The sequence below is a fragment of the Solanum verrucosum genome, unplaced genomic scaffold (genome assembly GCF_900185275.1).
Source record: "Solanum verrucosum unplaced genomic scaffold, falcon-dt-bn FXZP01000183.1, whole genome shotgun sequence".
Lineage (NCBI taxonomy): Eukaryota > Viridiplantae > Streptophyta > Magnoliopsida > Solanales > Solanaceae > Solanum > Solanum verrucosum.
In genome coordinates, this window is record NW_026020430.1 from 349,066 (window position 1) to 377,061 (window position 27,996).

The window sequence follows — 27,996 nt, forward strand, 5'->3', positions numbered from 1 at the left end:
GTTATCAAAAGCAAAAGCGCAAAAAAGCTCTGTCTGCTGGGGCTTTAAGCTCAAAACGCAAATAAAGCATGGGCTTTAATGGAAAAAAAAAAAACACAACGGGAGGAAAAAATACAAATATCTATGTTTAGTCTAAGATTAAAATATATGAACAAAGAAATTGAACAAAAATTACAATAAAGTGAAATATCACTTGTTTAGTGTCACTCTTCTGAAGAGGCTCATTAGGCTCATTGGCAAGGAATAGTATGTATTAGAACCTTGATGAGGACACCGAAGTGCACATTAAGCGAGGCGAAGTGCTCAACACGTTTTGCCTCGCTACAGGGCTTAAGCGCCTCTGACAACACTAAATAGAACTTTCCTAGGTGAATTAGGACTTTTCCTATATTTATTTTGTTAGGACTCTTGCTATTCAACCAGTCAGTTAACTCATTCTGTACCCCCTCTATCTGAGAGCAGGTTAAATTTCCCATAAACGGAAGAGATCGGGAGCTCTCTGATGAGTTCCAATGTCTGCAATTCCCTTCAATGTATTGCCAAAATTCAGCAATCATAGCCGAGTCAAGGAACAAAACAAGGTCAAACCTGTGTTTTCGGCCTGACTTTCTCGTTAATAGTCCATTGACTGATCCAGTACTAGGGACCTTAACACACACCTCCAACTCCCAAATCTTTTTCTCATTTTAATAGATACAGGAGCTTAGTGTCACCGTAGCTAATATTTGCAGAAAATATATGGTAAAACAGTTAACCTATATTTCATCAACAAAATGACTGTACACAGAATTGTTACATGCAAGCTGAGAGCACCTCTTTAAAATATCTGTATGAAATTCTAGTTGGATATTGTACATCCTTTAGATTTTAGGACTAAGCTTCAACACGGATGCTGTGTAGATTCTTTAGGCTCTCAATCTCCTCCCCAGAAGCAATTCCAGGATCAAGAAAACATAACTGCAAGATAAATAAAATGTTATTGATAACGCTTTATCAAAAAAAAATGTTATTGATAACACAAAACAGGAAAAACAATTAAATGTTAGACGGTTGAAATGCAATATAACCTGATATAATGGCTTCTTCAGAGTGTGGACACCTCTTTTTATTAGCTTTTGCCAACCGAAGTTTCCTTTAAGAGATTTTGCCAGGGACTCTGTTGTCTGAGACAAGGTATGGTGGAACTTCTGGTAAGTAATCTAGAGATATTATACATGATATACCCTAAAAGTAACATAACCCTGTAGCTGATAATATGCAATTTGATACTTTGATAAAACTTATGAGTAAAAATAACGATAAAAATCAGAAGTCATTAATAGCTTTTTCCCCAACTTGAAAGGGCATTAATATTTCTTTTCAACATCTCAACAAGAATATTGAGGGAGGAGAAACAAAATATTTTACTAACTACAATGACTATCCCATACATCAGCCATCCCAAATGATGTTTTAACCATAAGTGATGAAAACTAACGAAAAAGGAAACAGATTGTACCAAGTTGATGGAGATCCTTTTATAAGTGTGCACATTTGCAGCACAACTCTATTAAAGGTGAGCAGCACGCACAATCACAAATCTCTCATATGTGCTTTTCTAGACCACATATTTTTAGATGGATTGGTAATGTAAGAATACCCTAAACAATATATTTACTGCAAGAGTCTAAAATTCCTTACAGTCTTAGTCCTGGAACCAATTATACATAAGCAGGTTAAACAACGAAAGCCAATTGCCAATAACGGAACTTATGGAGCATAAGGCAAGTTTCCAAATCCTCACCCACCATCTAACATAATATGCTTTTACATCTTCAGTTCAAAAAAAAATGTCATTACGACCATTTAACTACGGAAAGGGAGACAATGGATTTCACATACACTTTTCAAGGAATAATACAAATACGGCCATCAGAGATGACTCAAAACACCTTTAAAGAAATATGACAATATAGGGAAGCCATAAAGACCAAAGCAATAATAGAACCTCGAGGACAAGACTTGCTTATGAATGAAATGTGCAAATACTTACATGACCTGGATCTAAGATCAATAGATTGTACTGCATCGGTCCATTTCTCTGGCATTTCATTTGAATCCCAACAATGGTTCTTGAATGGCCATCATGCTGGAAGTACAAAGGCCTGTTTCAACGAAGCTTATAAGAGACCCCATCACCAAAAAGAGAATGATGATGAATGAAGAGATCGGTAACCAAGAAAATTTATGCACAAGTAAAGATTATCACATACATCCAAGTTAATAAAGGAAATACAGTCACTGACTAAATTCACTTACGCTTTTTGACTGACTAGGATACCATGATTGCCGGATATCCTGGATTTATTGTCAGCAAAGTAATTCCACACCCAATCAATGAGTGCCTGCTGGACCTTAGGCTTAGCCTTTACATCATACGAAATCGGAACAGCCTTGGATACAACATTTTTCCCTTTGGACAGATATCTATCCATTGGTCCATAAACCTGAGGTGCCATGTTGCCCACACATTTACCAACTCCACTTGACCTAATGTCTATCTCCCGGCTTACAAAGTCAACTATCCTGGCACGAAGGCCAAATGAACGGAAGAGCGTAGCACACTCTGTAGTTCCAATCCAATTTCTTTTGCCATAAATTGCTTGATCAAAGTCTTCTGAGCCCTGTTTATCAAAGCCTCTTTTCCAAGCAATTTCAAGCCATCTTTGGAGTGAAGGGATGTCAGGTACAAACCCAGAACCTCCATACAAGACCTCCCTTGCTTCTTGCCGTTGCTTAAGCAAGTGAGAACTAAGCATCTGGATATTACGCCAGCCACAACCCCACCCAAAATCCTCCGAATGGCTGCTTTGGAAATGATCAACATTACCACACAAAATAGTGGTGGTCTTTTCAGTCTCCAACTCTAAACAGTTCTTCAACAAATCCATCAACCTTTGTCCAATCTGAGGTCGGGTTTCATTACTGTGCACACTAGATAAAATCCTTGCTTTTTCATCAATATCTTTCCCTCCAGGATTGCAATTTTTGGCCTCAGACTTCAAAAAACTACTCTCCCGATCCTTTTGAGAACTAGTTTCACACTGCATGTCATCATCAACCTGATAATCAGGTAAACAAGGCTTTAGAAAATTAGAGCTAACAAAAACAAAGTCTACACCTTTTAAATATTTTTTATCACCCTCTATCCTTTTTCCAGTAACAAATCATTTTTTTAAGCAAGAATATACCAATTTAAAAAGCCCAAAATATTATAACTTGTTTTTTTCCAAAATTCTAATGATTTGCAGCCAAAAGAGTACCAATTTGACTCCAAAATTCTATGGAGGCAGGTTGATAATATCAGAATTGGTACTCTGGTATATTAAATCTCGGCGATTGATGAGATAATATAGAACAGAATAATTTACAAAGAGAAAAAAAAAAAAAAAAGTACCGGGATATAAGGTGGACTTGAAGGGGCACAGGCAAGGTCAAGAGCAATTTGTTGAGCCAATTCGAAGTCTTTGTCAATGTCTTCATCGTCGAAGTGACTGTTAGCGTGCCTGTATTAATCGCATCAATTTTAGAACTTTCTCGAAAGAAAAAAAAAAATAGAAATTGAGATAGAACATAACAAAATCAATAAGAGTAGAATCACCTTTCGAGTTCCAAGGTGAGAAATCTAAGATTACAGATAGGGCAAACTGAGAAATCGGCCATTATCGAGCTTCGTGAATAGGAAGGATTGTGGAGGGAAAACTCTTCTCTTTCCCAGTTTTCCTCTTTTTATAAACCCTATTATGGGGCGACGTAGTTTTGAATTTTTTTGAAAAAAATAATTTGAACTTAATTTTAAGTAGTACTCCTACACCCTAATTAATTAATTAATTACACATTTATACTACTGTTTAGACAATATATTTTGAATTATTTTTCTTTTTATCTTTTCATAAATTTTATGTCCGGTCAACATGTCACATGTAAAAGGAGGGAGAGATATGTCTTATCACGAAGGTTTGAAATCCATGCCTTGAACTAACAAGGATTGTGGTGGCACAGAGTTGATATCTTTAATCGAATGTATCATTTCAAGTCTTGTTAACGAGCACTTCCCTCATAAATTGAGCGTTACCTAACGTGAACTTGAATTAATTAGAGTTTCAATGTGAATATCAAATATTGAGTAGGAAAAAAAAATCTAGGTCATGAAGTGGGTCTTGCTAATTGCGTCTAATATACATTTTAGTTCTTTCCAAGATATTTTCCAGAAAAAAAAAAAAACACTCACTTATTTGATTACATGATAAAAAAAGTATAGAAAAACACATTCAGCATGTGACATAACTAAAATATGTATCTTTTGGTAAATCGAAAACCAAACCAACTCAAATTATATTCTAAAGTGAATCTACAAATGATATTTTACTATTTTGGCACACCTTTTTTTTCTTCCTATTTTCATTTTTACTTATATTTTTAATAAATAATTCCCTATTTGTTAGTGCCAATTATTTTTGCTTAAAAGATTCAATTATTAATTTTATTGTTTGGTTGTTTTTATAAAGGTCAGTAGTTTACTTCTTATATTTTATTTCACAATATAAACCTAAAACGCTAGCTTCGCTTGTTTCACTCTTTAAAACAAATGAAATTTCAGTCTTATATGAATATCAAACACCAAGTGAAAAATCAAAAAAAATTAAAATAGATTCCAGTCTTATTGATAGTTTAGTACCATCACATTCCCAAATTACCAATCGGCCTCTATTCTTTCTTTTGATTGCTTCTATTCTCAACTTACTCTTTTTTGTTCTTTTACCTCATCGAAGCCTTATCCAGATTCGCGTCAGTAGAGTCCAATACCTACACCAAAGCCTGACTAATCCAAATTTGTGCAGGTGGCAAGGCTCACTCATGTAGCTAAATACTAGAGGATCAAATTAGATATTACAGTAAAAAAAAATTGTTTACCAGAAACTTAATAGATCATATTATTTTAAGATTACTGCTACTTGTTTCTTCAAAACACAAATGTTTTCAAGTAGTGTCAAAAGCAGGTAATATATTGACTATCATACTTGCCATTTCCCATCATTTATGTACAGAATATGTTAGTCCTCACTCCTCTCACACAGTAAACACTCCTTAACGTTACTTAGCAACAAGTATATATGTACATCACGCAAAGTTCCCACCATCACTGCTTGAGCGGGTCATGCTCTTGGGAAGTAAGATATCTTTCAATTGTGTGTAAGCTTTAAGCTCCTCCAATGCATCAGATGCCTTCCTAGGAACATAGAACTGAGATGCAGTGCCAGTTTCTCCCTCTACTTCTCCCTTTATAGAATGTGCACTATAACAAGTAGAATCTTGACGCAAAGGGGGAGCAGTTCTCAGCATGTGAACAAGGGCACCTACAGCAGCATCTTGAGATTTTCTGGCTGTTGCAGATACTTTAGACGAGGCTTCTGAACACTTTCTGGAATCAAGGTTCTCTCTGCATAACAAGAACAGTAAACACTTGTTGAGTTGAAAATCTAAGGAAAGAAAGAAATGAAGATACATGTCCACAACAAAGATTTAGTGGGATGAACATCTCAACCCTAACAGAATGCATTTAAGGCATGATAAAAATGGATCGGGGTCATATCAAAACTACTGAAAAAGGGATTTGAAACCCCAACTTGTACTGATTTTAAAGTACTCTACAATTCCTTACCGCGAGTCAAACACAAGTTTTTAGCTCATCATTACTCCTCTGACACCAAGACACATATATATACAAATTGTTTACCGTTTTCAACTTCCTTAAATCTCACCTGCTAACCTTCCTTCTATTTTCTGCCTTTTCAACTCCTAAAATTACTGCCTGAAGTCCCCTAATTTTTAGGGAGCCAATAACAAACCCAACCACAAAAAACATTGTTTTTTTTTCCTGAAAGAAACAGAGTGGGTTTAGAGTGGGTTTTATCAGATGATTAAGGAAAACTTATGCAAATGGCAGCTTTCCTAGAAGGTCAAATCTTCCTTTGAGGACACTTGCTAAGAAAAGGAAATAAAAGTGCCCAGGAAGGCGAATAGGATTTTCCTAATATCGTTTTTTGTTTTGTTTTGTTTAATAGAATAGAGTATGATTCCCAATACAATTAGCTAAACAAAGTTTTCTTCCAAACAAATTTAGACTTTTACATATCAGATATGCCCTAAGGTGCATCAAGCACTAAATGCATATTGACAACACCAGCTCATATATAGCACAACAGGCAAATAACAAGCATTATAAAACTTGAAAGGGAAAAATTAGAACTCATAATAACCAAAAATCTCCCTTTCTTTCCTATAACTAAAAATGAAAACATTAGGCAAACTTGGTTGGAATAATATATTGTGTTTTTCTCTTTGCATACACTAAATTTTAATATTTCTTTTCCTCCACCAAAATTATGATCTCCTTAGCTTTTATTTTTTTATTTTTTTGAAATTCAAAGTTATTTCTTCTTTTTAATGAAAAAGCTTTATTTTTTTCATGGGAGGCCTCAAATTTGGGGGCTAAGACGGATGCCTTATTTTTAAAGGCATTGAGCCGCCCCTGTTCTTCTTCTAAGCTTAAAAATCCTGCCAATTTCATCTTCCCCATCTATAACATAGTTCATATTTCAGCACAAAGTATCATGAGAAATTGAACCATTACTCCTAAAGCTGTCAACCAAACATGTTCAAGAAACTTCTCAATTAAATCAGACTAAAGAAGAGATGAATAAAAAAGAATATGTGAACTAGTTCACAAGCAACCATAAGCTTTTATGCAATTGCATATCATTTTCCAATCCTTACAATGGTTTGTTGGGAAACTCAATGATGGCAAATGAAGTATAACTTGAGACTTACCATACGGCCATATGAGGAAGAACCTCACTCAAAATTATAAACCAAAGGCAGTTGTTCTAGTAAAAATTTTCCAGCCAAAATACTGGAGGCAGGGGAAGAGAATGCAAGCAGCAGATCAGTATTGCTGCTACTGAGAGGAGGAAAGAAACTTTGGGTAGAGTGGGGAAAATAACCATTTGAGCAATAGATTTAGTTGATAGAAGGATGGGGTGGTTTCACTTAAAAGCTGTCAACGTTGTGAGGCCTCTAAACAAGACATAACTTTATCCTGTTTCCTAGAAGTTTGGAGAGAAGGGAGCCAATGCTCAATGCAGACCTAGTTTCCAAAAATAAAGAAAAAATTCTACACAATACAACAAATACCATAAACTAAAGCTTTAGCAGTAGCAAGGTTAAAATCAAGCTGCAGGCCAACTGAAAAAAATATGATTACAGTATGACGAGATGCATCCAGATAAAGATTTGCAGACAACAAATCTGAAGAATTTTGCGTGAAAAAAAAGCTTTTTCTCTTCTCGTTGAACACTATTTAAGCTTCTAATAAAAACATCCCCAAGAATCAATTTTTTATGACTATATCTACATTTGAGATACTTAACTTGATATCATCAAGGAAATATGAAGTTCTAACATGTCCCCACAAAGAAAATTGAACGAACTCAAAACTAGTAACAAAATTATCGATTTTCGTGTGTGTGTCTGTGTGCATGTCGTATACATACTACAGTTGCCTGGCTTTGTTTGACAAGGAGCCACTCTTTCAGTAGTTTTACTGTTTGATCCAACTTCTTCCAATGAAATTTTCACTTACATCACACAAGAGACAAAACTAAAAAGTGCAAACCTAAAATTATGCAGGAAAACCCATAATAAGGTGCTTTTTCCCCTACTTTGAAATTTACATGCATAAATAAACACCATTAAATTAAAAGCAGCACAGCACTTGAAAAGCAAAACATAATCTAGAAATAGATAATATATAAAGGGCAGATCAGAGACAAAAAGGCTAAAATAAAGTGGACAACCTTTAAGGACAAAGTAAAAGGGAAAGCGGGCTAATATATAGCTAACACAAGCTTCTTATCTCGCGGAGAACAACTACAATTGTAATGTCAAGCAAAAATTGGATTGGACCTAAATTCACTGATGTTACAACCTTATTATCTATATCATCTTATTGCAATATCTTTCCATTGACTCATTAAGCGAAAAGAAGAAAGACCCATCTGCTTGATAGACTTTTTGCATATTGGACCTAAAAGTTAAAAAAAGAACTTCAGTTGAAAATTCATATGTATCCCTGAGAGTGATAGCTACACGGCCCCATTCAATGGGTCAAATGATAACTTTCTCTTCAACGTTTCATCAGAAACTCAATTCTCAAAACTACCTAAAGTCCAGTTTCTTATGATGTCCAACCTTCTAGACAACAGCTAAATGACCACACATAGTTGGGTCCTATAAAACTAATTATCCTATGACAGAAAAACTTCAACAAAGATGAATCCAGAGAAATAGGGTTTGTAAGAAGATGAATACTTCTAAAGATACAGTACACTCTAGCAAAATTACCTGGCTCGGGAATCAGAAGTATCAACATCATCAACTATAAAAGGACAGGAAAAATCACAGTCATCCAAGTCATCCTGAAAAGATAATCTGCTGCTGGAACTTCTAGAAACTCCAACACGTGGTGAATCACTTGAAGAGAGCACACCTGAGAACCGCCCTGAATCGTCTCTAGCATCTGTAGACACCTGAAAAAGAAACACACAAACAAAAGTTAGAAGCTGGCTGAAGAAGGCTCAAGCAGATACCAGTTTTAAAATAAAAATATTAACCAGAAAATGCACACATTTAGTAAGAAATAGAAACTGCCCACCTTTTGTCCAGGATTAGTAGTCCCAGTATCTGACTCGGGAACCCTTAGCAAATCTATTTTCCTTGATGGCCTGATTCCAAAAGGGGATTCATGGGATGAAAAATCATGCTTTGTGCATCTAGGTGACATAGGTGGGAGATAATGCCTGTTTGGATCAGACAAATTAGGAGATAGGTGTCTGGAAGTTCTTCCTATCAATGGATGAGGGATACTGACAGGACCAGTTTCTGAATGCAAACGAGTCTGCACAAGATTTGCACCTGAGAGATATGTGGGTGGAGATGGTGATAATGAAAATGGAGGGGAAAGCTGGTCATCATCAAAACTAGTTGTTTTTTGGTGAGTCGAATATTTGTAGTTAGGTGGAATCCTCTGTCCATATACATCACTGACTGAAGTTGAAAACTCATATGGTGCATGGTACAAAGGTGGAGATCCTACATATGGCTGAGGTAAAGAAGGTGCCCCGAAGAGACCACTTGTCCAACTCTGTGGGCGCTGAACAGGTGCTGAACAAGAGGACTGTGTCCTTCTCAATGGAAATGAAGTATTATGAACACCCTTATCCGTTGAGTACAAAGGGAATGACCTCAGAGGATCAGTGAGTGGACTACCAACATAATCTGTAATGATATCAGGCGGAAAGGATGCAGAACTCTCCAGGTTGAAGTCCACCAGATTTTCACGATATGTCACAGATAAGGAAAGACGGCCTTGCTGGGCATCAACTGAAGTAAAAGTAAATTGCTTCATTATCTCCTCCTCTGCCCTTGAGAATGGTTCACTAAATGAAGATACCTTAAAATTAATATCAAAATAACAACTCTGACTTGACGAAGATAGTTTCTTGAAGGCCTTGAATGCAGGCAGGAGCTTCAACATTGAATAAACGGAACGGAGCAGTATAATAGACTTCTTGTACATTTTCTTGTAAGAGGAATCACCCATGTGAGGAACCATTGACCTCCGATTCTCACATTGCACGACCCACCTCTCTATAATGGTTTCTGTATATGCCCCTGCAAATGCTTTACCTGAATTGTGCTTCAATGAAGTACAATCTTTATCTTGAACAAGTATTATATCTATTATCATCGGCTCCCCATGCAACAGATTCAAGTTTTCAAAAACCACAGGACGATCTCCCAACACCATATTAAACCACTTGTCACTCCTCTTCACTTCTTCAAACCCACCATATGCTCTTATCGAAGGAACCCTCAAGTTCAAAATAATATGCAAGCTTTTTAGAAGATATTGAGCAAGTATTTGCTCAAATCTTCCATAATCACCCTGTGGGTTACTCTGAAAATCCATCTTTTTTTGTGTTTCAAACAGATGCCACCACTATCTTTTGGTCCTCAGCAATATACAACTTGGTCCAGTACATGATACCTTCCAAATAATGCATAAACAAAACAGATAACCAACTGGCGATTTGATCCTTCATGTGGGGCACTATTTAATTGAACAAACACCTGAAAACTCTACAAACATCAAAGGATATACAACTCACCCCAAAATAAAAATCTAACAGTGACCCACGTAATTTCGGATTAAGGCATAGTAGTTTTTGATGACATTCATCCATGTAAAAACAGACACCGGCATAGAAAGAAACACTCAAAGGATCCAAAAAAGACAAAAACTTTAACCGATTTTATCAAATTAAAAAACAAAATCAACCCCACAAACAACAAACAATCAAAGATAAATATGGGAAATTGACACGTATAAGCAATAAAAAAATGGAATTAAAACTACTAATTAAACGATTAAAGTTAATTGACTAGAGAATGGATTTAACAAAAATAATATAACAGATGATGAAGTTGAGAAATATGGACTTACTTGTAAAGCAGCAGCAGCGAAGAGAGAAACCCTGTAGTCGGAGATAATAATAAGCAAACGAGAAAGAGAGAGATTCCGTATAGCGCGGAGACTGGCTATGGAGAGAAGAAAGAGACCACATACCTAAGGACTACTAATAGGAGGAGTGAAATTTTCATAATTTTTTTTATTCAAACAATATCCCAAAAAAAAAAAAAGATCATTTCAAAGTTTGAAACAAAAAGTTTATTCCTATTATATGACCGGTTAATTAGATTAACTTAATAATTTTATAATTATATTTAGATTGTTAAAAATTATATGAAAAATATTACTCCATTCATTTTTATTTTATTTTTAAAAAAAAATAGTTTGTTTAAAAAATAATACTATTCTTTACCAGTAAATCTTTAGTTTGAATTTTTCACATGACATATTTAAAACCACAATTAAAGATATTTGGATACATTTGACATATCTTTCGATCTTTTATTTAAGATATTAAGATTTAAAAAATATATATATTCTTAAACTCTTTATCAAATTAAAACACAAATTGAAATGGAATAACCTAGCAAGTATAGATTGTAATTTCCTCTTACTAATATAATAAAATAAATAATTTTCAAAGTATTTGTAATTAAAGTTCACATAATCTAAACTTTGAGAAGTAAAAAAAACGTGTGAAACAAAGAAAGTAATAATAGTAAAATTGAAGGGAAAGTCGGAGATTTGTAGTTTCAAGGCAGGCTAATATGTTGCAATTTAAATCCTCATACTATAGATTCAAATCCCCAAGAGTCAGTTTAATGTTCTCATATATTAATATAGTCTCAAAGACAAGTTTATTGTATGATGTTGATTCATTTGGTTCAATATAACTCTTTTTTGGGGAGAGAACAATTAAATAATCCTTTCGAACTTCATTAATATTAATTAAACTTTAATGACTTTTAAAATATTACTATATTTTAAATGATGCCTTCACAAACAACTACGAGATATCATTCTTAGAATATATTGGGTATAAAGAAAAAATTTGGAAAAATTACTGAAATACACAATATTAGTTTACATATTCTCATTATGGTCCTACTCTTTCATAACAAAATTCCCTACTTTTCCATCAAAGCAACTCTGCCGGATACATTATTGTTCAAGAACCCAAATCCACGTTTCTCATTCCCAAAATCTCGCCTTCAATCTCTCTCCATTATCAAATCAGTTGTCAAATTCAAATCAATTTGAATTTCAAACAATTTCTATCTCTATTCAACCGTCTGCAAAGTTCAAAATAGGTAGTCTCATCTTCTTCATTTTGCTTTCGTATTTTTTTTTGTGTTTTCATCGTTTTGGCTCTTGCACTATGGATTCTTTGTCTTTTAGTTTTGGGATTACCCAAATAGTAACACCTAACAATAATTGAATATTTGATTCTGAAGATCTCAATTGGGCAGAACTGAGATCAAAAAGGTTGCATGACCCGATAATAATGGCAAATCAAAGTTCTAAGAAGATAAAATCGAAAAAGAAAGTACATGCATCATCTAAAGCAAATGATGCAAAAACACCAAAGAAAAGGGGTAGAAAGGTTGCCTCTCCCATATCTCGACCTACACTACCCATGGTATGTAAAAAAAAATTCATATATCATAGTTAGAACTTTATGTATTCACAAATGAAATATTTTTCTCAATCACTATCCCATCACTTTTGTATCACTCGTATCTAACATCACTTTTCCATATTCCTGAATGCCTTAACAAGATCGAAATATTCATTATGAATCTTCACAAAATTGCGCAACAAATTTTTTTGAATCAAGCTTTTGCAGTTTTTTCGAAGAACAGGGAGACTCAATTTGAAATTTTGAATTTTCTAGTTATGTTAGTGTTTTGTGAATGACTGATTGTTAGAAGAAAGAAACATAGATTTGTGGGGTTCAATTAGATTTTTTGTTTTTAATCCCTTATTTAGCGCAATAAATTGATAACAAATGTGTCTAAATTAATGTATCCGTCCTCACAATTATGTATCCGAAAGATACTAAAATAAAGGGATTTCTGTAATTTATTAAAGAATAGAGATAAGATGTAATTTGTATATTATACTGTGTGGTTTGCATAATTTTTACAAATATTTTCCATTTTCGTTGTCACAACCGGGGCGGGGGGGAGGGGGGGGGGATCAGTATAAGGCCCAAGCCCAATCTAGGAAGATGTTAGTTTTAGAATTTAGCCCACAGATGTTGAAGATTACTATGAAACAATTGAGTGATTTCGGTTTTTTGAATTACAAGTGTGGATTTTTTCTTTTTAAAAAAACATTGATTTTATGGTACGATATTAAAAACTGTAATTCAAAAATTTTGATTTAAATAAAATAATCATTATCATATCAAATTAATTCGATATGATAATCATAATTTTTTTACTTTGGTTTGCATATACTCATATATATAATAAAGAATTATAATTTTGATTATTCAAGAGACATCTCAATACATCATATTAACACCCTACAAATGTGAAGTATATTAAAAAAAAGTGCAAGGCATGCAATTCCCTTCATTAGTCTATTAAACAAAGTGAACATCTCAATGAAGACATAGTAATTAAAGTTTGGAAAAATGGTTAAAAATACCTTTCAATTTTGGTTTATTAGTTGACTAAGCTCTTAACGTTAAAATGAAGTTATTTTTACCCCTATCATTAATAAACTTATCATCCGTGCCCCTTTGTGGGCGGATATCCCAAATAAACCAAAATTGACCCGATTCTTTAAAAATGACTTATTCCCCATTTTAAACTCATGCCCCGACCCCTATAAGAAATCAAACCCGAAAACATTTAACCCATTTTTCTTACCCTTCGACCACCATTTCTACAAACTTAAATTCTAACAATGGTGAATAAAGATAGTTACACTAAAATGATGAAAAAGGGAACATGGTGTAGGTGTGTGCGCGCACAAATGTTTCTGCTAAAAGAAATAGGGGTGTTTGGAGAAGAAAATCAAAAGGGAGGACGGGGTGTGCAGATGTTTCTATAAATAGGTAGGGTATTTGGGGAAGACAATACCGAGCGGGGAGGGGGGTTGAATTTTTTTATTTTTTATTTTTGTAATTATTTGGGTGAAATCCATATGACATTGATTCTCTCCAACTATTTGCTTCTAGCTCCGACGACGATGGTTAGCTCCGAAAACGGCCCTAGTGGACCATCTACCACGATGCCTCTCTCCCTTTTTTCTATTTCCTCCATTAATAGTGTCATCATACTCGTCTAAAAGTGCTCCAATTTGATCAGTTTTTGTGTTCTAGGTGTTGCTTCGACAATATCTTTGAAGTCACGTCATGCCACATCTCCCTCTCTTCCTTGTTATTGCTGAACCCGATCAACAAAATCATTCCTCCGGCAATACTTTATTTTTTCTGATAAAATTTATTGAATGTTGTTTTCGTTTTATATTTCTCCTATCCTGAAGTATTTCTTGGTTGCTGCAATGTTGAAAAAAATAAAATAAAGTTCAAATGAAGAATCATGACAGAATTATACTTGGGAAACACAATTGCAGAATTATCATGACGGTAGCTTCAAATGTTTTTTTTTTAGAATGGGTATGAAAAATGGGTTAAATTATTTAATTTTTGGTTAAGATAGATAGATGGCTCAGGCATGAATTTTAAATTGGAATAGGTCACTTTTAAGAAATCGGGTCAATTTTGATTGATTTGGGAATTTCTGTCTACGTAGGGGCACAAATGATAAGTTTATTAATGGCAGAGGTAAGAATAACTTCATTTCGGTAAGGACATAGTCAATTAATAAATCAAAATTGAGGAGTATTTTTTATCCTTTTCCTTTAAAATTTCAACGTTTTTTTATGCTAATATTATATTATATATTTGATAGTATTATAATAATATATGAATTGTATAGATAGCTATATGTACTTCAGTATTATATTAGATATTTCGGTATTCATCTTATAAGTATTGAATACCAAAATTTTTAGAAACGTATATATATTAAATACCATAATATTGAAATTAAAATATTAAAAATTGCAACTTTGAAATGATATTCGATATTTATCTTACCATGTACATTCCTAACAAAAATAGCTTAATTGCAGCAAAATATATATTTTTAGTGATAATTAACATTCTTTATAAATATCATAAAGCCTATAGCGATATTGAATTCAATGACAATTAACTTATTTTGGTGATATATTTTAACACTTTTTGTTAATATTTATATTTTATAGCCGCTAAAAGTTATTTTTGTTGAGTGAGACTGTAACTTGTCATCGAGTGTATTTCAAAGTCCAAATCCAATTAAACAAGATATAGTTTCCTAAATTCAAAATATTTTCTTGTAAACTTTATTTGAGACGTAATTTTCCAGTAATATCTCTTTGTTTAATTTAATTACTCCATTAATTATGGAGGTTTCCCCAAACTTTGCGGAATCTGCTGTTTGATAAGAAGTCCCTGTCTACGTGGGTTTTGGCTGTCATATCTAAATAAATGATTAATTAATAAATCAATGCATATATTAAATTAAATAATGCATAACAGGTCTATTGCCTGTACTTTTCAGTTAATCTAATATATATAAATAATTTATATTCTTATCTCAATATTTAGCATATTTAACAATGATTTACTAATTAATTAATTTGATTTGTTATAATAATCATGTAGGTAAGTGTTTGCCCTTGGGGAAATAGTTGTGATAGTTAGGGGTGTGCATTCGATTTTTCGGTTTGGTTTTATACTATGTGGTTTGAGTTTTTCAGTTTTTTCGTTTTGAAGAAGTGTAATCCAATCCGAACCAAAATAAATTTGGTTTGGTTTGGTTTTTCTCTTTTTGGTTTGAGTTTTTTTCGGTTTGATTAATCGGTTATGTCAATAATATATAGAAACATAACAAATTTATATTTGCAATTTAAAAAAATAATAATAATAAAAAAATTATATATATATAATATTGAATTTCTTAAATATACTTTTTAATATAAATTACAAGTAAAACGTAAAACACAATACTTAAAAGTATATCAATTATAGATGTTCAAACATAAAAAAAAACAATCTCAATCATAATGAAAATAACTAAAAACGGACAAAAGTGGTTAACTCCAACTTAATTCTTAACACACACACATATATATATATATATATATATATATATATATATATATATATATAATTCGGTTTTTTTGGTTTTTCGGTTTTCATTTTTCTAAATCCGAAACCAAACCAAACAAAGTAAATTATAAATCCAAAACCAAACCAAAAATCCAAAAAATCAATCCAAATTAAAATTCGGTTTGATTTGATTTGATTTTTCGGTTTAATCCAAATAGTGCACACCCCTAGTGATAGTACTCATCCTTCTAGAGTCCATTATTTTTGGATGTTATATCCTACGAAATTTCGATAGAATACTACACCACAAATGTTCTCTAATAACTTAATTGCCGCTAAACATATATTTTTAGCGGCAATTAGCATTCTTTGTAAGTGTCTCTAAAGTCTATAGTAATATTAGATTTAATGACAATTAACTAATATCATAAAGATTTAGCAATCTTTGTTAATTTGTATATTTATTGTCGCTAGAAATTATTTTTATTATATATGTAGTGTAAATGATTTAACTTTTATGTAATTCTTAGTTCTAACTGAATATAATTGTAGAAATATTATGATAGGTTTAAGATGTGGAAAGATAAATAAAATAAAAGAACTTTTTTATGTGAGTTTCTTTGGGCACTTTTGATTCTTTTGTTTCCTGATAATTTTATTTTTAGTTTTTGTGATACTTAAATAAGTATATTTAGATTTTAATTAAATAAAAGGTGTGTTTTCTCGATCTTCTTATATACGAAGGAAACAAGTTATATTAGGACATTTTAAGATTATATTATTGTCAAAAATAGAGTAAAAACACATGGGATATTAGTGAATAAATACAAGCTTAATATAATACATGAATATTTTATGTATATCTACCGAAATATAACTATAAAATTATCTTATCATGATATGTTTATGATCATAATCTAACATTAACTTTAGTTATGTGCTACTTTGCTTTTTCAAAACTTTATATTCATTCAAATATTTTCATATAAATTACTTTTATTATTTCAAAATAAATGTCATTTTAACTTATTTTACGTTTATTAAGAAAAACAATAAATTTGAAATATAATTTATTAAATTAATCTTATTTATTAGATATTTCTCGAAAATTAAATATCATTTTAAAAAATAAACCTTCCATAGTATATATGACAAGATGTATATTGAAAGGAAGAAGAGTGTGATCGAGAGTCGTGAAAATTGCGGTGAGAGCATGGCTGCATTTTCACACTGTTTACGTGTCCAATGACGCACGCATTATTGTTGGTTGATGCATAACGGAGTCGGTTGTCTTAGTACTAGTTTTTCTAACGAAAAAACTTATTCGCACTAGGTGTATATATTAAATTAATGCAATTTTCATTATTACGTGATTTAATAAAATAAAATACATATTAATTAATTAAGATTAAATAAAAAAAATTGTAAATTTAAACACATGACATGCATGTATTGAATTAGTGTATACACCGATGCAAATAAGTTTTACCCCTAGTTTTACTCACTATATTAAAACTAATTTTTTTTCAATATTTTATTTTTGACATTATTTATCTTAAATATTATGATAAAATAAGCGTATCAAAGTACAAGTATTTTTGTCTCTAGAAGTGTAACAAATACATTGAACCTGGACATACTCGGTGTGTATAAAACCCAGTCCAACTCCACCGTTTTTTTGCATTAGTTCCAAACCACAAAACAAAGCTACCTTTGTCCCTGTATCCTAATTTGGAGCAAATTAAAATTAAATTAATTCAAAGCTATCGTATCTAAAATGGCTCCGACTATAACACTACCTTTCTGGGCCCAATCGAAACCTCCCGTCGGTGAAATCTCCGGCGTACCGGAGGCGGAGGTGCTTAGAAAGAGAAACGAAGAGCTGGAGAAGGAATTGAAGAAGAGCGTAGAGAGAGAAGAGAAAATGAAAGAGGAGTTGCAAAAAACATGGAGGAGGCTGAAGGTGGCGGAAGAGGCGGAGGAACGCCTTTGTTTTCAGCTAGGTGAATTTGAGGCGGAAGCTGTAGATCAAGCTAGGGCTTATAGAGCCCGTGTTATTAATTTAACGGAACAACTTTCAGCCGCACAAAAACTTCTTCAATCACCATCTGCTTCTTAGTAATTTTGTCGTTGATCTGTAAAAAAAATTTAAAATTATAGTATATGCGTGCATACTTGTATATTGGATCAATTTTTCTTCTTCTTAATTCTTATTTCCGGTGCATGATTTTTTATTTTTTTTCTGATTTCTCGTTTCTACACTTGTATTTAATTTGGATTTGAGACCTTTTATTAAGCATAGATGAATTTTTACCATTTTGTCGTAACTTTTGCTGGTTCAGTGTGCGTGTAATCTGATGGTGGTGATTGTATCTCCAAAGGTGCATACAAAAATTTGAGAGGATGAATTCATTATTATAAAAATGGGCAAGGATGTAAAAGATAAATTTGATTTTTAATAGTTCTTGTCACAAAATTTGTTGAACTTTTCAAATTGCAGGTGCAAAACTAATTTTTATCTATTAAAATAAAATAAAATAATTTTATTTATGATTTCGTGTCGAATGTATTTATATTGGTTGATGAATCAATTGATGGTATATTATGTAATCTAGTACTATTAATTTTAATATACATATTTGGTTGTAACCTAATATGACTAATTAATTAAAATGGCAAATATGCTAATTAATATTACTATCTCTGTCCATTTTTATTTGTCATACATGTTGCATTTTTCGAAAGTTTTGACTAATTTTCAAAGTTAAATTAAATTACATTAATTCGATATTTTAAATAAAAATAATTAAGATATTCAAAAACTATACGAAAAGTACTATAAATTGCAATTTCTTGCATAGCAAGATGATAAAAAATATATCGTAAATTATTAGTCAAAGTTCTTATAGTTTGACTCTAAAAAAGGAAACCATGACAATTAAAAGTGGACTGAAAGAGTAATCACTTAGAGAGGTGTTCTCCAATTTTAGAAAGAAAAAAAAGAAGATAGATATAACATTGAAATTTCTAACCTCACTTAAAAAGATGCACTCAATTATTATTGCATTATATAATATTTTGAATGTAACTTCACACACACATTCGAAATATATATTATGTGTGTGAACTTACATTCGAAATCTTTTATATAAATATATATTAAAAAAAAATAAGTATTTTTTTAAAAAACATAATACTACCGTATATAATCTCAAAAGAAATAATAATTAAAAAAAAAATCTCAAAAGTATGTTACTATTATTCTCCAATTCATATTGTACGAGGACTTTTAGACAGAGAAATAGTCACACGTACTGGAGGAATATTGAAATAGTGATCAGGAAATTCAAACTCAAATAGTCGTTATTCAAATGTTACTGTTATTCACGTATTCACATTGTTACAGCAAATTTAGGCAGAAAAATAGCTAGTCACATATACGCAAGGAATATTGAGCATAATTTAGCAAGAAGCTGGCAGGAAAAAGTTAGGAATTTATCTGGAATATATGTTACGTGAACTTATCATATAGTACGTACATGCCAGGGACAAACCTTCGCTTAGAAGAAAAAACCAAATATCATGTTTTTATAGTCATATAAATATTAATGATATATTTTAAATTATAACTTTTTTTATATATATATAAACACGCATACGCCCACCACGATTTTTTTTTAATTCATCATCGTTAATGCTTTTTAAATTTTACTGTACCTTATTGTAAAATTTATTAATGTTATGTAACGATATATGAAAAGTTTCATTTTATGTTGTGCTTGTTTATAATAGTCCTAATTATTCGTTACCCAGCTATATATTTTTCTAATACATATAGTTCTACTTCATGTTTCAAATTGTTGGTATATGACATTATATATATGACGAAAAACAATATAATTTAGGGATTCAAACATTATATCTTTAAACAGTACGATATATATAATATATATAATAAAGCATCAAACATTATTAAATGATACATAACAACCATCCAATAAGGGTTTATAAATACGCTTTAACTGAAAAACAGATTGGTACGCTTGTTACTCCATCTCGAATTAGGAGTCGGACACATCCGTTCCTTCTTTTTTATTTAATTTTGGCGCTTATCAACTGATTCCAAATTTTCAATAATTTAATCTTCTCCTTTTGATAAATCAACATGCATGCTACATGTATCACGTCTCGAACAAACTAAACTTTCTCAAAAAAAAAAAAAAGAAGACTAAGACTTTTAGAAAATGTTACAACGAAATTTAGCACAATCAATTGAAATAATCTCCCACATTTTTTTTAAAGAAGTATTGGAAACATTTCTAAATTTGATGCGAATTATCAGTTTTATTTTCTAAATATTGTCAGTCTTAAAAACACCCCTTTACTTGACTAACTAAACTTAAATATACACCCTCGATCTTGCAACATGAGTGAAATACACCCCTAAATTTTCGTCAAGTTTGGTGGTGTTCTCAACACTTCTCTCGACTTTTTATCAAAAGCTCTATGCTACAAGAGTTTAGAGTTTGACACCACTTGTTATGTTATGTGGCAGACCGTGGATGTATCTAAGTTTAGTTTGTCGAGTAGAAAGTGTTTTTAAGGCTGTCAATAATTCGGAAACGAAATGAATAATTTGTGCCAAGTTCGGGAGTCATGTTTTCAATACTTTTCTCTTTTTTCTTAAAAAAAGAGTTGTCTTTATACCGAATCATACTTATTTATGGTCCAATAAAGGTTTAGATTCATGCAATTTGAGATTAATCTGTTGTGGTGTATTCGTTGGGAGAAATGTTTTTCAGGAAAATAATTTTTCAAAAAAATAAGTGGATAATATATTTATTTTCTTGTATTTGATTTGTAAACAAAATATAATAATATTATCTTAAAATATTTATATATAATCAAAACAAATAAGACAAGAGTGGAGAGTAAGGGCGATGAGGATGGGGTGGAGGGTGAAGATGCATGAGGTGTGTTAGAGAATTGAGAGGATGCAATCAATATAAAATATTATTTGTGAAACTTATATCATGAGAACCAATTTGGAAAATTGTTTTATATAATTAGTATAACGACGACAATTATTTTTATTTAATCATGTTCAATATATTTATATTGTACTAGTACAAGAAGTTGAAATTATATCATTCTAATAATCAAGACAAATTATATTTAATCTACAATCATATCGATGTGTCCTCAACTTTCAACTTTATTTATAACTTACTTATCAGAATTAGCCTATGGTCTTAAAAGATATTTTTTTTTGTGATGAAGGTATCACGTTCGGGTGCCGATGAATTTGGGAATTCGTAGCCTGAGAAAAAAGCATATGCAGTTGAACGTTTTAGAAAATATGTGAAAACATTGATACCGTGAATTCACTTTTTGATCGAATTGCGTATGCCCATTCGCTCAAGGAAGAGACTCTTCCAATACCTAACCAGGCTGCCATTACTAGAGACAATGTTAGCATTTCGATTGATGGTGTTCTCTATATCAAGGTTTAATCTCTATTAGTACTTCTTATACTTTTGCGCAAATTTTCTTGAATTTTTAAAAATACAGAGATTAAAAAAAACACGCACTCATATGGATACCGAAAAAAGGTGGACGGTAGTGGAAGTGAAGGAAGGAGATAGGTAACATGGCAAGAGCTGATTGGAGGTTTGCTTCGTAATAAGAGAAGAAGTAGTTGTGGAGGTTGTTCTGATATGGAGTGAATGAAGATGGTGATTTAGCATCATAGAGCTTGATCTTCCAATTGATAATCGTGAATTTGGGATGAATGAAGTAGAGTAAATAGCAAGAAAACGAAGCCCTTTGCTCAAGTTATATACTATATTGTGTCTTGTTCTTCAAGATGTAGTCTTTAATACAAAAACTCGATAGGTTTCTAACAAAGTTTATCATATTAAAAAAGCTACTACATATTATACAATGTCCTCAAGTTATTTCTTTCTTTTTAATGAAAAAGTTTTATTTGTTTCTATGGTCTTAAACTAAAGATATTTATATAATATATCAAAATATTTTTTAATCTTGTGGTCTTAAACCATGTGGAAGTTAAATTTAAAAATAGACAAAATAAGAAAGAAACATTTTTTAATGTTTCGAAACAAACTAAAAGAAATATAAAATATAATTTATTTTTTGTTAAAAAATACTTATAGCACTTCTATTATTACTAAAAAATGGGGCTCTCAAATTTGGGGCCTAAGACGGATGCCTCATTTTTAAACATTGAGCCGCCCCTGCTTTTCTTCTTAGTAGGCGTTTGGCCATGCGATATCATATCACGATATGATGTCGTGAGATAAAATCAGCGTTTGGACATGCGATTTTACGCTGATTTCATCTCACGATTTCATATCATGAGAGGTGATATCATATTCTCCAAAAACCATGATATGGAATCACCATGTGATTTCATATCATGATTTGAGATATTTTAATACAATAATTGATCCATGAGTTTATATTTTGTTAAAACAACCCCACATTTATATCTACTAACCATTTGTTTCATATGTAAATAAAATTTATAATGACATCATTACTTTTTAAAATTTATTATTCTCACCAATATAAAATTTATTATCACTTTAAATTTGGTGAATATAAATGATAAAGTAGAAATTCATTTGGTGAATATAAATGAGAACAAAGGGAGTAATACTTTTTTTATTTTTCATAATAAAAAAAAACGTCTTAATCTTATGACTAAGCATAATATTGATAAAAGACAATTTTCATTGGCTGTGCCGCACTTTCTTAATCTTAGTATTTGCAAAATGTTCATTCACATGATTGAAGGATATCAAGTCCAATTGATTGAGGACTTAGGAAAATTTGATCAATTAGTTATTAATATTTAGTCAAGTGGACTAGTTATAATTTTTTTGATTAAATTTTATTAGAAGTGTTTTTGACTCAAACTTGTGGTAACTTTTTAAAATTTCGTTATTCAATAATATTTAACTATTGATTTTTCTTGTAAATAGTTAGAAGTTAGTGATGTTTGTTAATTTTTATCTTAGTGCATTTAACTTCTAAGTTAATATTTACTCACTAATGTATGTTTTTTTTCTACTTTATAGGTTATTTGTAAGAGTAGTTGAGAGATATGAACATATCAAGTACAATTTATGTTCAATTTTTTTAAATTAAATTAAAGTTAGATGAAACAATTATTTAACTGAAAAACAAATAACTTTGTAATCATTTATTATGCGATTTCATAATTTTTGTTTATTTGATAAGATTGAATAAACAATTGGGGTTATTTTAATAGTTTTACAACTTATGGAATTTTTATGTTTATGAGAAAATATACAACACAAAAATTCCATATCGCATGTCCAAACAAACCTTCAATTTCATCTCATGATTCCATATCATGATACCATATCATGATTTCATATCATGATATCATATCGCATGGCCAAACGGGCCCTTAGTTTAAAAATCCTGCCAATTTCATCTTCCCCATCTATAACATTGTTCTTATTTCAGCACAAAGTATCATGAGAAATTGAACCTTTACTCCTAAAGCTATCAACCAAACATGTCATTTTAATTTATTTTACGTTTATGAAGAAAAACAATAAATTCAAAATATAATTTATTAAATTAATTTTATTTATTAGATGTTTCTTAAAAATTAAATATAATTTTAAAAAATAATTCTTGAATATGAATAGTATAATAGTCGTGGAAATTGCGGTGAGAGCATGGGCTCCATTTTCACACTATTTACGTGTCCAATGTCGCACACATTATTATTAGCTCGAGATGTCAATATGGGCTAGACCCAATGGACCGGCCTGGCCTAACTTGTAATTTGATAGGGCTGGACTGTGATTTTTGAAGCTCATTTAAGAAAAGGGATTTTTAGCCCGGCCTGAATAAGCTTGCTGATTTGTGGGGCTTGAGAAATATGAATAGGATTGGCTCGTGGACCAACTAAAAATTAATCAAAAAATAAAAATAAAATAAAGTATTAAAAATAATAAGAATCTAAACTCAAAATATTTTTAAAGTTTGAAATATTACAATTTAAATACAAATTATGTTTATAAAATATGTACTACATAAAATAAAAATTTCCTAAAATTTCTAGGGAATCACTACATAGGCCGTAGCTTATGGAATATTTTTGTGTTGTGATGAAGGTATCACGTCCGGGTGCCGATGAATTTGGGAATTCGTATAGTGCCTGGAAAAAAAGCGTATGTAGTTGAACGTTTTGAAAAATATGTGAAAACATTGACTCCGGGAATTCACTTTTTGATCCCTTTTGTTGATCGAAATGCGTATGCCCATTCGCTGGAAGAGACTCTTCCAAAACCTAACCAGGCTGCCATTACTAGAGACAATGTTAGCATTTCGATTGATGGTGTTCTCTGTATTAAGGTTTAATCTCTATTAGTACTTTTAAACTTTTGCGTGAATTTTCTTGAATTTTAAAAATGTAGAGATTGTTTTGCGTAAATTGTAGACTGTGGATCCAAAATTGACGTCATATGGAGTTGAGAATCCATTGTATGCGGTAATTCAACTAGCACATACAACTATGCGTAGTGAGCTTGGCAAGATCTCACTTGATAAAAGCTTTGAGGAAAGGGACACTTTGAATGACAAAATAGTGGTAAGTTTTTTAATAGAATTTTATGATAAAAAAATAATAGGGTTAGCCTTTTGCACTTTCACTTCATCATTATATGAAACTCAAAAGGAGTATAATTATGATTATAACCACATGTTAGTTGTTTTAGGTCTTGATATTGATTGTTTTAGCTCTACACTTTCCTTGCAGCTGGCCATTAATGATGTTGCATGTAAAAGACTCGGGACTGAAATGTCTTCGTTATCTTAAACCGACACTTGAAAATAAGAACCGGTGATTAAACCGACAGTTCAAAATAAACAAGATGCATTGTGTCTAGAAGCAAGAACTACTTATATTTTTTTTAAAAGCAAAGGTGGCCTGGTATTGTTTGGCTCTAAATTTTTCAAGGGATACACAACCTTTTCTTGAGGTACCAAATATTCCTCTCTGCTCTTCTTACACTGCATCCAATTGAATTATGAAGGTGTCCTCTGGTTGTTCTGCTGAACCATTCAAGCGGCCGCGCGCTATTAATATGATAGATGCTTACAGATATAAGCTGAAAATTAGCAGCATTGGAAAAGGAAGGAGTATAATGTTTGAAGATGACGCCATAGATCCTGCAAACTTTCCAGTTTTACTCTCTTCAATAGGCCGAGTTGTTGATGCTTCTTCATTAGGCCACTTAACCCTGTTTCAAAATCCAATTTATGTGATGGTGTTTGACTAAACATGAAGTTTAAAATGAAAGATAGGCTACGTCATTTTTTTGGGGACTGACTAAAAGAAAAGAGTTTCACATAAATTGGGACGGACGGAATATTTAAGATGATGAAAGTTTTGAGAGAGTACCCATTCATGGGACAAAAGATGATTGCATAGTCATTAGCTTTGCAGGTAAAAGTGCTAGTGCCATCATCAAATGCATAGCTATAAGCCCTTGGACAAGCATTCTTAAAGATAGTAGAGTAAAAAGATGGTTGACAAGTTGTTGGATTTGCATACTGTCCTGCACAGCAATATTGGTCTAAACCAAAAGCCTCACATGCACTCTTACAAGCCACCACATTCCCTTCTCCTCCATATCCACCCATCACTTGAAGTTCTTTTGGACAACCTGTTCCATTTTGTTAAAAAAAATGAAATTGTTCTTCCAAAAAAGTAACTCAATCTTGTAGTACTAATATTTTAGTCTTGGCTACACGAATATCATGTTCAGTCTACTTATTGTAGGAAAAGGGTTTGATATACCCCTCAATTTTGCGATTTAGAGCTGATATAACATAGCTTTTTTTAATTACTAATTCAGAGCAACAATTGTGAGAAAATACCCATGTTAAGATTGGAGAGGCAGCCAGTGGCATTGCATCCTCCGTTGACGCCTTGAGGGACAGCAACCATTGGTAAATTATAGCCATCAACAATACTAACATCATAGAAATCTTTGTTGTCTCCCACACCAAGAGTTATCTCGAAGAGGGAGGCAGGTGGCGTGGCACCAAGCCCACTACATTCAAGCTTCCCACCACAATCGCCTGTTTGACACGAGCCAATACCTGATGCATCAAAAGTGCAGCCAGTTCTAGCCCAAATTCTCCCTGACCATCCAGCTACACTTGGAATTGTGATGCTTTGCCCTGCATCTAATCGAAAACCAGTCGCGGGAAGTGGAGGAGTTCCCGCACCAGCCAGTGTACCAGGCCATATTGTAAAAGGGCAGTTATTACTAATAATGAAATTGTAAGCAAAAGAGTAAGAAAAGAACGCACACAAAAGCAATGAAATTGAAATCTTTTTACTGGAAATTATGTTCATAAGCATATTATTATCGCCTTTTTCTTAGTATTTGGCTATGTCCTGTCCTTGTAGGAAATAGAATAGGGGCAGGCAGAGGGTCCAATATAGGAAAAAATGACTCATCGTAACATATTTGTATGTCGAACTATTTAATAAAAAAAGGAATTTGAACATATTGGATACAAAATCCAATGTGTGAAGTTGCTTTAATTTGCAAAATTCAGTAGCCGCAAAATGTCACATTTGGGTTAAGCATTTCTTGGATCTTGGATAGCCTAAATAAGAAGCAATCCCTTTCTTTGGTAACTTTAAGGATGCATCTTCCATTGAAACAAATATTAAGAAGAGAATAAAAGAGTCAACATATAGAATCTTGGAAGTGAATCAATTTCGTTTTGTGTATATAAAGGTATGACCATAAGAAAAAAGGCTACCTAGATATTACCCTTGTTCACGAGTTATGCAAATAGAAGTATTTCTGACAATAGAACGTAGAATCCTTTGAATATTTGAAAAGACGAATTAGAAATACAAGAAATTTTGTTGTTACTATTGTTGTTTGATGAAAGTAGAGGAGCCTCAACAAATCAATCAACTAATTAAGCCTAAAGATATGATTGAAAATAAATCTCAAGCCCATTATTTATTTATACATTATTTACTTGATAAGTAGAGTATTATTATTTACTGGGCAACAGTTCCAGCCTCTTTGTTTTCCTCAGCTGGCTGCTGCTCTTTGGGCTCTTCTTTCACAGCCTCAACTTTGACTTCCTCTGCTGGTTTGGCTGTTTCCTTTTCTGCTTCAACAACAGCCTTTGTTTCTGTGGTTACTTCCTTTGTTTTGGTAACCTCTGTTGACACATCAATCAAAGGCTCTTCCTTCTTTGTTTCCTCTCCATCCTTTTTCTCCTAATTTCATAAAAATATATTTCAATATATTGATGTTTCAAGAATAGCTTAATATATGTGATTTTGGAACATGTGAAGGATTTAATCATACTGTACATGCCAAAAAATTGTCAAACACCTAGTTAGACCAGAAATCAACCCTTTTGCCTCAAACATGTATATAAGGGTAACTCAGTGCACTTAGCTCCTGATATGGATTAACCACATTGGGTCTATTGTATGTAGTCGTATACATTGTATTTCTGTAGAGTGCTATTTTCATGACTTGAACCCCTAACATCCTGATCTCAGGATAATAATTCTTACTATATTTCAAAAAAGAAGGAAAAAGAACGTGTATATTTATTTACTCCCTTCATTTCAATTTGTTTGTCTGATTTTGAATCTCATGATCTTAAACTAAAGACATGGAGAATGTACTAAAATATCTTTTAATCTTGTGATTTTAAGCATGTTACGCGGAATGTTGAAATAAAAGACTTCTCTAACAGAAAAGAAGCATTTAACAAAAAAAACAGAACTATTAAAAGAAAAGTAAGACAAAAAAATTAAAACAGAGAGAGTATTAGATTGCACACTTTCCTAACTCATTATATTTAAATTCTGAATCCATATATACTCGATGCATTTGTCGATACAAACTATAGTAATATGCAAGAGAATTAATTATAATGAGAGTAATATGAAAAGCATACCTGAGGAACAGCGTCAGCCTTGGGGGTGACAGATTCCTCAGCGGGAACAGGGGCAGGGGCCAAGTCCCTGTCCAAATCCTTAGGTCTGCTCGCACAGGCTCCCATATTTGTTAGAGGTGAGCGAGCGAGATGGAAGGGAAATTGAACTGAGAGAGTAATATTAATATTGAGGAATCAAAGCTGTATGGCTTGTAAACTTTATTTTTGAGGCTGATTTTTGAAAAAAGGACAAAATGAAGGT

At 32.1% G+C, this 27,996-nt stretch overlaps 7 protein-coding genes across 8 annotated transcripts in view; 3 read left to right on the forward strand and 4 right to left on the reverse strand.

The window, feature by feature from the left end:
* Window positions 1-27,996, forward strand: part of LOC125807988 (ribosome-binding factor PSRP1, chloroplastic) — a 207,560-nt gene that overhangs the window by 121,436 nt on the left and 58,128 nt on the right. The gene's annotated exons all lie outside the window — the stretch shown is intronic.
* LOC125807984 (uncharacterized) lies at window positions 491-3,781 on the reverse strand. The gene is made up of 6 exons (XM_049487745.1): window positions 3,641-3,781; window positions 3,437-3,545; window positions 2,299-3,101; window positions 2,033-2,144; window positions 1,068-1,163; window positions 491-957 (listed from the first exon to the last, which is right to left on the reverse strand). Exons 1-6 carry the CDS (start codon window positions 3,700-3,702, stop codon window positions 874-876), a joined length of 1,266 nt encoding a protein of 421 aa, XP_049343702.1. The 5' UTR covers window positions 3,703-3,781; the 3' UTR covers window positions 491-873.
* Window positions 4,974-10,247, reverse strand: LOC125807978 (autophagy-related protein 13a-like). Its single transcript, XM_049487740.1, has 3 exons — window positions 8,753-10,247; window positions 8,443-8,627; window positions 4,974-5,479 (listed from the first exon to the last, which is right to left on the reverse strand). Exons 1-3 carry the CDS (start codon window positions 10,067-10,069, stop codon window positions 5,161-5,163), a joined length of 1,821 nt encoding a protein of 606 aa, XP_049343697.1. The 5' UTR covers window positions 10,070-10,247; the 3' UTR covers window positions 4,974-5,160.
* On the forward strand, window positions 17,465-17,859 carry LOC125807651 (protein RESPONSE TO LOW SULFUR 4-like). Its single transcript, XM_049487387.1, has one exon. It carries the CDS (start codon window positions 17,518-17,520, stop codon window positions 17,857-17,859), a length of 342 nt encoding a protein of 113 aa, XP_049343344.1. The 5' UTR covers window positions 17,465-17,517.
* Window positions 23,937-24,621, forward strand: LOC125807653 (uncharacterized). Its single transcript, XM_049487389.1, has 3 exons — window positions 23,937-24,158; window positions 24,244-24,393; window positions 24,562-24,621. Exons 1-3 carry the CDS (start codon window positions 23,937-23,939, stop codon window positions 24,619-24,621), a joined length of 432 nt encoding a protein of 143 aa, XP_049343346.1.
* On the reverse strand, window positions 24,901-26,236 carry LOC125807989 (pathogenesis-related thaumatin-like protein 3.5). The gene is made up of 3 exons (XM_049487750.1): window positions 25,686-26,236; window positions 25,207-25,471; window positions 24,901-25,045 (listed from the first exon to the last, which is right to left on the reverse strand). Exons 1-3 carry the CDS (start codon window positions 26,173-26,175, stop codon window positions 24,901-24,903), a joined length of 900 nt encoding a protein of 299 aa, XP_049343707.1. The 5' UTR covers window positions 26,176-26,236.
* LOC125807993 (uncharacterized) lies at window positions 26,685-27,967 on the reverse strand. Its single transcript, XM_049487753.1, has 2 exons — window positions 27,756-27,967; window positions 26,685-27,060 (listed from the first exon to the last, which is right to left on the reverse strand). The coding sequence occupies exons 1-2, from the start codon at window positions 27,858-27,860 to the stop codon at window positions 26,836-26,838; spliced, it is 330 nt and encodes a 109-aa protein (XP_049343710.1). The 5' UTR covers window positions 27,861-27,967; the 3' UTR covers window positions 26,685-26,835.